The sequence below is a fragment of the Felis catus genome, chromosome D4 (assembly GCF_018350175.1).
Source record: "Felis catus isolate Fca126 chromosome D4, F.catus_Fca126_mat1.0, whole genome shotgun sequence".
Classification (NCBI taxonomy): domain Eukaryota; kingdom Metazoa; phylum Chordata; class Mammalia; order Carnivora; family Felidae; genus Felis; species Felis catus.
In genome coordinates, this window is record NC_058380.1 from 83,862,957 (window position 1) to 83,875,209 (window position 12,253).

At 39.4% G+C, this 12,253-nt stretch overlaps 1 protein-coding gene and 1 long non-coding RNA gene across 9 annotated transcripts in view; one reads left to right on the plus strand and one right to left on the minus strand.

Annotated features, from left to right (window-relative positions):
* SCAI (suppressor of cancer cell invasion) overlaps nucleotides 1-12,253 on the minus strand; it is a 157,174-nt gene that overhangs the window by 60,672 nt on the left and 84,249 nt on the right. For 5 of the 6 annotated variants that reach the window (XM_023242707.2, XM_045043271.1, XR_006588948.1 and 2 more), the window contains 2 exons: nucleotides 1,462-1,557; nucleotides 845-931 (listed from right to left, as the gene is read on the minus strand). In XM_023242707.2, coding sequence (XP_023098475.1) covers nucleotides 845-931; nucleotides 1,462-1,557 — 183 coding nt within the window. The remainder of the gene's footprint in view (nucleotides 1-844; nucleotides 932-1,461; nucleotides 1,558-12,253) is intronic. The other variant, XM_045043270.1, reaches the window with a different exon arrangement.
* LOC111557543 overlaps nucleotides 1-12,253 on the plus strand; it is a 51,052-nt gene that overhangs the window by 985 nt on the left and 37,814 nt on the right. For 2 of the 3 annotated variants that reach the window (XR_006588950.1, XR_002737665.2), the window contains exon 2: nucleotides 10,661-10,808. This is a non-coding gene — a long non-coding RNA (uncharacterized LOC111557543). Of the gene's footprint in view, nucleotides 1-10,660; nucleotides 10,916-12,253 lie in introns of those variants that run through there. The other variant, XR_002737664.2, reaches the window with a different exon arrangement.

Below are 12,253 nucleotides of genomic sequence, written 5' to 3' on the forward strand. Positions count from 1 at the left end.
TAATTAAAAAAAAAAAATACCTCCCCACTGCTCCCAAGCCTTTTTTGATGGCAATCCAAAGTACGTATTATTTTCGTTCTTTGAAGGGATTCTCCAAACAGCATTCCACCCAGTTACATCTTTCATGACCTTCCCCAAATCCATACACAGTCATTTGTCCTTTGGTTCATTTCTTCAGTTTTTTTCTCACAGGACTCAGAAATGTGCTAATCAATGTGAACCTTCAGAGGGCGATGTATTCAGTTCTCTAACATCTTTAGTTTTACAAGGGACTTCTTAAGAAAATATTCTACCCGAAAGAGTGATTTTAACAGGGGAATGATGGATGGTATCTCAAAAGACAGGAAGAGGAAGAAGTTCTATATAGTCCAAGCTTTTTATGGTATAACTGATATTACTTTATGAGACCTAGATTCCTAAAAGGAGTGCTCTTCCTTGCTTGACTCATCGCTAAGGATATAATCAAAATTATCTTTCTCTGCTTCACAAAACCTTTTAGATATATCTTACAAGTATGAGTTTTAAAGTATTCCCCCCAAAACCACTCATTCAAACATACAAGTTATGTATTGAGATTTAAGTGAAGCGTTTATCTAAAATGGAGATCATAATCATTTAAGTTATAAATGCGTCTGCCCAAATAAACTGTTTGGAAGGTAAGCCTTTTAAGCAAATAATGTTACTTGGATTATGGAAGATCATTTCATAAGACTGTTTTGATTACTATGATCTGGGGTTTCATTTGTACCTCCTTAGTTTTCCCTCCTACCAAGTAAGTATACTTCTGCATGCTGTGTTTAAACCAGGATAATGCTTTATTTTTTTCCATATGCAATTCACTTACTAATAATGGTAGTATAGCTGCCCAATCTTAGAAGCAATTTCCCCTATTTGCCACCGCTTCAAGCCATACCGATTATCCAAGACTTGTCTGTTTTACATAGGAGATAAGAAAATAGAAATAAGAGACTATAAATTCCAAAAATAACCAAATCTGTAAATTTAATAGGATAAAATACCACCCAATTCAGAATTCAAATTCATGAATTTTTCATGAGATTTCAACATCATCATTCAATTAAATTCAAAAAGCAGTATTAAATGTCTATTTAAAGTAAGCTGAAATATGAAAAGAAACCGTTCTGAGCTAAGCTCATGAAAATTAAAAGCAACACCCCCAAATAGCTTTGACCAATAAACAATGCCTACATTAGAATGAAACCATGAATCAGCCTACCTATGTCACAGTTAATCTGAACCATTTCAGATATGACACTGTCTTTAAAAATCAGATGAGAACATTACATTTTAAAACCTTAAATAAAAAGGAAAAAAATCAATTCGTTTTCATTTGCGTCATGAAGAGGAAATATATTAAAATGCACCAAGAGATAAAAAGGTCAAAAGTGGGACTAATATAAAATGGACCTTCACTCTCCTGTAACTATAAAATTCCTTTACCGATGCTGCTGCTGGAACTTCCAGAGTTTGGTGTAAACATCAAAAGTTCTTCCAAAATAGGACTGCCACTGCTTCTGCCCATATTGTGGCAAATCTCTGTAATACAAACAAACATGTATTAAATCAATTTCTTATGCTATTTGGAAATTAGGTCTTGTGATGGTACAAACTGGATATATTTAAAACATTTGCATTCAGGCTTTCTTTTACTTAAGTTTATTCATCATTGAGAGACAGAGACAGAGACGGAGCACAAGCAGGGGAGGGTCAGAGAGAGGGAGACACAGAATCTGAAGCAGATTCCAGGCTCCAAGCTCTGACCTGTCAGCACAGAACCCGACGTGGAGCTCGAACCCGCAAAGTGTGAGATCATGACCTGAGCCAAAGTCGGACACTCAACCAACTGAGCCACCCAGGCACCCCCAGTCTTTCTTTTAAAAAAAAGTAACAATTTTGGGAGTGGAAATGGTTCTATAACAAGAGCTCAGGACATGTTCTTTCCTATTCTTCCCTCCTACCTCTGTTCATCCTTAGTCTCCTTTGTAGATGCCTGTTCCACGAGGTTTCTAGCACTCTCTTCCCTCTCCCTGGCTGATATTATTCACAGTCACTTATAGACTGATAATTCCAAATGTTTATTATCTTCATAGAAGAACTCAGCACTCTGAAAAACACTCCACTATCTAGAAGTGGATGTGCAGGTGGTATGGTTGTCCTCAATTCTTCTATCCTCTCCCTATGGGTGACACTATACATCCCTGTTCTTGGCCCTGGTGACTCACCATCCACCCCTTAGAGACAAACTCTTCCCTGTCATAAGGAACACGGGGCTGGCCTTAAGACTTGCTTTGGCCAGTGAAATACAATGGCAAGTTACCCACACCATGTCTGAGAAGATGACGTAAGAGATACTACATAGTTCAGCATTTTTACTTCCCAACGACCTAAGACCAAGATAGGGCTGTTCCTCAGCCTGGAACACAGAGTAAGACACACTTGATGGAGCCTCAGAACTGAAGACATCTTATAGCTAACATGGGAGCTAGAAATAAGTCTCTACTGTACCAACGCACTAAAATGTTGAAGTTGTTACGGCAGCCTTATTGAGAAAAAGCCGGTACAGAAATGGATACCAGGAATGGGCTATTTCCATAACAAATACACAACATATGTAACACTGGCATTGGAATTTAGCAGCACCAAACCGTTACTGAAGGCTGGAAAATGATGACACACAGAATACAGCGGCAAAACAGCATCTGCCTGCAATCACTTGGAAAGGAGATGAAGTGACTAACGAACTTACGGATTTATACAAAGAAACCGGGAAAAGTATGTTACTAGCCCTGGATGCTATTAGCTGCACTTAACAAAACATGAGAAAGATGAACTCAGAAAAGAACTAGCTACAAGCAGGGTTGAAAGGAAAAGGGATAACCCACGAGTTCCAGAACTTTCAGAATTGAAAGATAACAACAATTTCGAATGCATACAAGTAAAAGATACAATTGAGAGATGCTGGCTATAAATGCCACTTACAACTGAGTCTCACTCTCAGGGCAAAACCTCTTCATTAAAGCCCAAGAATAAATCCATGAGGGACACCTGGGTGGTTCAATCTGTTAAGCCTCCTACTTCAGCTCAGGGCATGATCTCACAGTTCGTGGGTTCGAGCCCCACATCAGACTCTGTGCTGACAGCTCAGAGCCTGGATCCTGCTTCAGAGTCTGTGCCTCCCTCTCTCTCCCTGCCCCTCCCCAACTCACGCTCTGTCTCTCAAAAATGAACAAACATTAAAAAAATTTTTAATTAAAAATGTCATTTTTTTAATTAAAAAAAATCATTTGACTTGACGAATATGACAGAACTAGAATTGCAGTCATCAATTTTCCCTTATTCTTGAGACTCGGCTCTATTCTATTGGTTTTTCTATTTCCTCATTAACATTCTGTTAATTACTACAGCTTTATAAAAAGTATGGCATCTTTCTTCTTTTTAAGGAACACCACGGCTGTTCTTGATTCCCTGTACTTGCCCATGACCTTTAACATTAGCTTATGAAAGTTCTACCAAAAAAAAAAAAAGAAAAGTCCTAATGGGTTCTAATGAGACCTCAATGAATCTAGACATCCATTTGGAGAAATGCCATATTAAAAATAATTTTTAGTGTTGGGGCACCCGGGTGGCTCAGTCGGTTAAGCATCTGACTCTTGATTTCCACTCAGGTTATGATCTCATGTGCGGAGCCTGCTTGGGATTTTCTCTCTCTTTCCCTCTCACCCTACCCCTCCCTTGCTCACACTTGCACTCTCTCTCAAAACAAATAAATAAACATTTTAAAAAAATAACACAATTAAAAGAAGTAACTTTTAGTGTCAGTAGTATCTCTTTCCATTTATGTTGAAAATAATCACTAAATTTTACAATGCTTTGCACAAAGGTCCAATATTTCTTAGTTCACATTACTACAACGTCTCATATTTTTATTGATTTGTGAAAAGTATCTGTATTTTTTAAGTTATGTCTTTAAATTATTTTTTGATGGTGGAAAGTTTCAGACATATACAAAAATAGAGAATAGTACAATGAATCCCCATATACCATCCCAAGCTTCAGAGATAATAAATTTGGGGCTGATCCCTTCTACCTGCGGTTGTCAGATAAAGTGTTTTTGTTTGGGGGCCCTCCACTCCTTTTCATTAATCTACCTGTCTGTGGTAATATAACTTTGTCTAAATCAATACCCCTCTGATCACCACTAGCACTATTTTCAATGAAGAAAAGAAGGGCAGGCTATATTTTAGAATGATCCCTATAACCCAAATGTCTACTAAAATACTTAAAATAGAGAAACACTGAAATGACCCATAGTAAAAGGAGAGACTTTTAAATATAAATTCTCTCATTTAACCTAAGTTCAACTTGTATAAAAGAAATCCTTTATTATTATTTTTTTAATGTTTATTATTTTTTTGAGAGAGAGCAAGTGAGCGAGCAGGGGAGGTGCAGAGAGAGGAGAGAGAGAGAGAGAGAGAGAGGGAGAGAATCCTAAGCAGTCTCTGTGCTGTGAGCACAGAGCCCAACACAGGGCTCAGTCTCACAAATCGTGAGATCATGACCGGGGCTTTAATCAAGAATGCAACACTCAACTGACTGAGACACTCAGGCATCCCAGAAACCCTTTATTTATCTCACATAAGTAAGTAAGCTGAATGTTCTTGGTAAACTATACTAATATATAGAAATTTGAGGTAGTATTTTATTGTTTGGTTGTTAGGGGGTGGAGGGAGAAATCCTTCCAGATTTCATACATAAACAGCATTTGTGTATACAGGCACAGTATTTATCTTGTTTGTAATGTCAACTTTTTCACTTAATATACAACTAACATTTTTTCATGTTTAATATAAACATATGTAGCACAGTGTATAATACACATACATATTTGAGATTAGAAGAAAGAGACCCCCCCACACACACACTCACACACAAAGCTGCTATATATTTTTTAATTTACTTAACAAAGGATACATAATTTCATGGAAATAAGACAGCTACAGAGCAGAAACAGATATAGCTTATGTTTATAAAGCATTTCTCTTTTTTTAAATTTTTTAAAATTTATTTCTTTTGGGAGAGAGAGTGAGAGCACAGGGGAGGAAGAGAAAGAGAGGGGAGAGAGAATCGCAAGCAAGCTCTGTGCTGTCAGCGCAGAGCCTGACGTGGGGCTCAAATCCACAAACTGTGAGATCATGACCTGAGCCGAAACCAAGAGTCGGGGGCTTAACCAGCTGAGCCACCCAGGCGCCCCTGTATAGCATTTCTCCTGCCCCAGTCAGGTATCTTGCTATTGGTGACACTTGCCCTGCAATTAGACAAGGTATAGTTACTACATATAATTCTACCAAGTGCTAAGAACTACAAAGGCCAGAGGATGTGATGTGAAATATGATTTCTACAATCAAAGAGCTTATTATTTAGTTAAATAGAAAAGACTAACACACGTACAGAAAAAGAAAAAATAGCACATAAGTATTAACTTATATGGTACTGAATAAAAATAACAGAAGACTGTAGAAAAGAGATATATTGGAGGGCTTGAGGAGTCAGGGAAAGCTGCTTAAAGAGAGAGATATGGATACGCAAAAGAGAAAGAAGAGATCATCAAAGAGGAGAGAGAGAGAGAGAGAGAGAGAGAGAGAGAGGGAACTAAGATAATATGTAAGAGGAACAAAGGCAATTATCAGCTAATAAAACCGTAGCCAGACCTCATTCATGCAACTGTGGACAGCTAGTGGTGGATGGCCTCCCTCAGACATCTCACCGTTGCCTGGCTGGCAGCAAGGGTGCTGGGTCATGTGTTTCTCATCCAATAGGCTAGCTCAGTTTCCATGAGGTTGGTTGCAAGGATCCCAAAAGCAGCAAAAGAGAGGGCGGCTCTAATGTGCATCGTTCTTTTTTGATTCTTTGCATCATGTTTGCACCACCCCATTGGCTAAAGGAATCGTCACGGCCAAGCCCAGAGTCAGTGTGGGAGGGGATGACTCAGGGGCATGGATACGAGGAAGGGAATGATGTTTATAGGCAATCTACCACAGAGATCTTATATTTTTTTCTTTGTTTTTCAATTTTGAAAATAATAGAAGTCTCTTTTAAAACGAAAATCTATAAAGTATATAGAGTAAGAAGTAAAAAACACCGTATTGTTTTCCCCCTCAATTCTAGCCCCCAGAAATAACCACCATTAAGGATGGATTTTCTATGTACATTTAAGTAAATATGTGAGTTTTTCTATTATTTTACATAAATGGGATCAAACTACATATAATGTTCTATAACACACCTTTTCACATGTCTTTTAAATTTAATAATATGTCAGGGTTTTTAAATACACACATAATTATATCAACATTTACTGTATACAATAAACAAACTATTTAACCAATCCCTTATTAACATTTATATTGCCTCTAGTTTTTCCCTGTTATAAAAATGCTGCAGGGGCGCCTGGGTGGCTCAGTCGGTTGAGCATCCGACTTCGGCTCAGGTCATGATCTCACAGTCTATGAGTTCGAGCCCCGTGTCGGGCTCTGTGCTGACAGCTCAGAGCCTGGAGCCTGCTTCAGATTCTGTGTCTCCCTCTCTCTGACCCTCCCCTGTTCATGCTCTGTCTCTCTCTGTCTCAAAAATAAATAAACGTTAAAAAAAATTTTAAGGGGCGACTGGGTGGCTCAATCGGTTGGGCGGCCAACTTCGGCTCAGGTCATGATCTCACGGTCCGTGAGTTCGAGCCCCGCATCGGGCTCTGTGCTGACAGCTCGACAGGCTTGGAGCCTGCTTCAGATTCTGTGTCTCCCTCTCTCTGACCCTCCCCCGTTCACGCTCTATCTCTCTCTGTCTCAAAAATAAATAAATATTAAAAACAAATTTTTTTAAATGTTGCAATGAACACCTTCATACTAATAATTTTGAATAGTTATGTGATAACGAGTAAAAGGTAAATTCTGTAAGTGGAGTTAATAAGTGAAAGAAGATATGCATTTCTCTACCAGATGTTAAGACAACAAATAAAAAAGCAAAAGGTTTCCCTACATGAAATTTTCAGGTATACGTAACACGAATGAGCTCCTGACTGCATTTTAAAATCCATTTCCATTATCCTTATGATAAGGAAAAAGTCATTTCAGATTATAGAAATAGGTTAACTACAGACACCAGTTTCCACATTTATTGCAAGTTTTCCTCTTTTTTAACGTCTCCATGTACCTCCAGCGAGAAAGAGCTAATCAGATATTTTAAAATTGAAGTTGCCGCCAGAATCTTTAAGACTCTTATCATGTAGCTGCTGCTAGGAAGACTGTGTTATTACATAACAGCATTAAGTTGCAACATCACCATCACCTCCACGGGAACTGACAACTCTTGGGTGCTTCTTTACCGATACTGTGGATACTGTGTGAAGTCTTTAGGCAAATTTTCAAGGAAGCATGTGCTTCCAAGTTCTTCCGAGTTTCCCAACTGACAGATTTAATAAACCTCAGTAATACATTCTGTTACGAGAGAAAACAGAACTAGATACAACTCAGTGCTTTGTGTCATGACTATGTATATAATTTCAAGTGTTCAGCGTAAAGGGCTTTAAGGAAGGGAATTTTGTATGAGGGCTGAAAGCACATAATTGGTGATCCAAAAGGCCAAAACAAGTAAGTTGTAGTATACAAATATTTTCTGATATAGCTATGAACAATGCTGGCCAAATTCTATAGTATTTTCCTCAAAATAATTTAGAACATCTGCCACCCCAGCCATAGGGGCACCTGGGGTGGCTCAGTCAGCTGAGTGCCAGACTCTTGATTTTGGCTCAGGTCATGGATTCCAGGGTCGTGGGATTGGGCCCCACGTTGGGCTTTGCAGTGGGCATGAACTCTACTTAAGATTCTCTCTCTCTCTGCCACTCACCCCACTTGCATGCTCTCTCTCTAAAAATAAACAAACAAATACATACATAAAAATAAAAACAAAAACTCAGGGGCACCTGGTTGGCTCAGTCGGTTAAGAGTCCAACTCTTGATTTCAGCTCAGGCCATGATCTCGCTGTTACTGAGTTTGAGCACCTGCACTGTAAGTGCAGAGCCTGCTTGGGATTCTCTCTCTCTCTCTCTCTCTCTCTCTCTCTCTCTCTCTCTCTCTCTCTCTCTCCCTCCCTCCCTCTCCCTCTCCCTCTCCCTCTCCCTCTCTCCCTAACCCCACGCTCGTCAAGCATGCACATCCTCTCTCTCTCTCTCTCTCTAAATAAACAAACTTTAAAAAAAGTAATAATTAGAGGCACCTGAGTGGCTCAGTTGGTTAAGCATCCAACTTTGGCTCAGGTCATGATCTCCCGGTTTGTGAGTTCAAGTCGTACATCAGGCTCTCTGCTGTCAGTGCAGAGCCTGCTTTAAATCCTGTCTCCCTCTCTCTCTCTCTGCCCCTCCCCTGCACATTCTCTCTCTCTCAAAATTAAGCAAATATAAAAAAATAAAAAATAAAAAAATAGTAATAAAAAAATTAAAACGCAGCTATACAGACAGGAATTTCTTTTTCAACACAGAGTTAAATTTTTGTTTAACTTCCTAAAGGCTAAGTCCTGTGACCACCCCTTCTCTAATAAGACCTATCACAGAAGCTAATATACATACCACTATAATTTGATTAGAGTCTAAAACTAACTAAGGTATTTTATAAAGAGGTTTAGACAAATTCCTCTACTATTCAGAGCTTGACTATGGTTTTAAACTCTGAATACATCATTTGGTTATTAATACTGATGTCAGAGATGGGAAATTAATGGTCCATAGAATTAAATTAAATGGGGCTCTGTGAATTATCCTGTAAGCTAAATGACCTGATATTTCACTTTTTGCAAAGGCACCTATGTTATAAATTGACTGCTCATATTCTTCTTCCAAAGCGTTAGTAGAAATTGAAAGTATGACACTTATCTCGCTCCTTTTTTTTAAATCCTCAACTCTACCAACGAAAGTTCAGAGACTACAGTAGCAAAAAGTGTCGTGCAAATGATTAAACCTGGTTCTTATCTCAGAGATGTTTCCAATGTAACGCTGAGATGTCAAAACTTAGGAAACCTCTTCTGGGTTTCTATAAATCAACCATCCTAACTAAGCGGAATTAGCTAAGATGGCTGACACCCACCCACACCTGACATCCCAGCCCGATAGCCACCCTTCCATCCTCGCGTCCGTCCTCCCTGTGGCGTGCTGCTGCGCACCATGTCCCCCATCTTGTAATTCTCTCCTTTTTGTCCTTCCTGTTCTCTTCTACTGGCGTCTCTTTCCTTAGTCCCATAGTTAAATGCTTGGCTTCTCTAGGGCATATATGTGTGTGTGTAAACACATTTACACACACATACACACATACATACACGTACACACACACACACACACACACACACACACACACACTAAGGATCAAGGACCTTACGCGAGTTGTCTGGGAACTCATGACCTGTAAATTGTTGAACTACGATTCAAATTCAAACCTTCTAACCCCTAATCTAATGTTCTCTTCTTTGCACCATAAGGGAAAACAATTTAGATTTTGATTCTACGTTAGTAATTTCTTCTCTGTGAGCTCATTCTGCTCCCCAGGTCATGGGATGCAAATGACCTCCAACAAAGCTATGACCAAAGCTCTAGTCAAAGGCATAACTCAACTCCTCTGAACAAGGTTTTCAGTCAAGGAGCACAGTGTCCCATCACACATTCTTGTTTACACAGAGAAGACTGTATTACATACAGTGACATCTTTGTTCTAATCCATGCCTCTGTGTTCAATTATATGCCAGACAAAATTGTGTTCAGGACTTGCAAGGCCAATCAGCAATTCCTTGTTTTAACACCGGTATGTTTGTTTTTTTTTAACCAACTGGCATACCTGGTTTCCAAATTTAGGTTTAAGAATCGATCTGTGAGTTGGAAGATGCTGGGGGTATCCACAGGTCTAGACTGTTAAGGCTGAGTGTTTCCTTTGGGGAGGATATCTTAATGATACCGCTATATCAACTTTTTAAAATTTTATTTATTTTTGAGAGTGAGAAAGAGTGCACACACGCGAGCACATGTGGGAGAGGGGCAGAGAGAGAGAGAGAGAGAGAGACAGAGAATCCAAGCAGGCTCTGCACTGTCAGCACAGAACTCGACATGGGGCTCAGTCTCACTAACCGTTGCTTAATTGACTGAGCCACCCAGGCATCCCAACTCTTTTGTTTACTGAAGAGGGATAAAAGCTTTTTTTGAATGAGAGATTGAGAAAAAATGCACAAGAGTGCTTGATTAGGTAGAAGGTGGACATTCCCTTTATCTCTGCATCCTGCTCCCATCGCTAGCCCTGTACCTAGAATGGTGTGGGCACACAGAAAGCACTTAGTACATTGTTCCATTCCTAAGGATGGTTTATGAATTTGAATAACTTTGAATAATCACCCTTAGTTTGAATTTAGAAATGCCAAGCCAAATAAAGCTACGGAATGCTGTCTTCTCCTCCTGTGAACCAGCTCCAGGGGAAGTATACAAAATCTTACACTTAGAAATACATTTGTTTTCCACTGGCCCCTTGCGCATAGAAAAAAAGGTTGTCAAGTTTTAAAGTCCTCTAAGGTGTTGCTGCCTTGTCCCTCCAAAGGTCTGTGACTATTTTGTAGGTATGATGTTACCCAAAGGAGTTCTACAGATGTGGATTTCTCAGAGAACCAAGAAGATGAGCGCAAGAAGCCAGGAACTGCGTCATTCCTACATCATTAGAGTATTCTCCTGCGTCACCTCCAGGGAAGAGGCTATCAGAGCTTCCCTGTAAGTTTTGGGATCCTTACTCCTACACTAAGGAAAAACTTCTCTGAGGTAGCACTTCCCAAATTACAACCCATTGTATTAACATAAGCTATTGCTTATCTGCCAAAGTTTTGTTTTTCTCATTTATGAACCAAGAAAATCGGTGCTAATGAGGTTGTTTTGAGGATTTAGTGAAATCTATTATTCTTAAAATCTTTCCTTTTTCTCTTTACACTACTCCTGGAAGATCTTAGAAGATCACACACAAAAAGACAAAAACAAAACAAAACAAAAAAAGTAAACACAAATACCTTCCCCCTTACCAATCCCTGGTCTAACCCACTAGCAATTATAAAGGTGAAGATGTGTCGGGGCGCCTGGGTGGCTCAGCCGGTTAAGCTGAGACTTCAGCTCAGGTCACGATCTCACGGTTCATGAGCTCAAGCCCCGAGTCAGGCTCTGTGCTGACAGCTTGGAGCCTGGAGCCTGCTTCGGATTATCTGTCTTCCTCTCTCTCCACCCCTCTCCTGCTCATGATCTGTCTCTCCAAAATAAATAAAAACTAAAAAAAAAAAAAAATTTTTAATAAAAAGGTGAAGACGTGTATTTTTGTTCCTAGCCAGGCCTGACAATTAAGATCTTAGAAAACGGTAACTTTTTAGGTCAGGTTATACTGAACTTTGATAGTCAAAAAGAACTAATTAGAAATATACTCATCTATTTTAGTGTTTAAAATTTTGGTATATCATTTAAATAGCTGATTTTCTGGATTCTGGGGAAAGGACAGCAGCATAGTTTCAGCTACTCAGGTACATTCCAAAAACAGACAGAAACATTAGATAACAAAACCAAAACCCCAAACAACATCTTCAGCAAAAGTAAGTGTTATGTCACTTCAAAATTCATATGTTGAAGTCCTAACCCCCAGTACCTCGGAATGTGCATTTGGACATGGGACCTTTAAACAAATATAGTAATTAAATTGAAACAAGGCCTTTTGGGTGGGCACTAATATAATCTGACTTGTGTCCTATAAGGAGGAGATAAGGACACACACAGAGACACCAGGGATGCGCACGTATGGAGGGATGACTAGATTTAAGTACACAGTGAGAAAACAGCCATCTCCAAGCCAAGGAGTGAGGCCTCAGAAAGAGCCAACCTTGCTAGTACCTTGATCTGGGACTTTTAGCCTCCAGAACGGTGAGATAATAAATTTCTGTTGTTTAAGCAACCCAATCTGTGATATGTTGTTATGATAGTCCTAGCAAACTAACAGAGTAAGTAATAAAGTATCCTTCAAATCCCCAAATACAGCTGGGTAGGGACAAATCACCAACAGCCAAAAGACCTGCAGGCTATTGGCATCTGTACAGGAAGAGACAGAAGAAACAAACAGGGACATCTGATGGACCTGTGAAGAAGAGAACCCCAAAACAGCCAGTATATATTCTCCAGAAAGCACA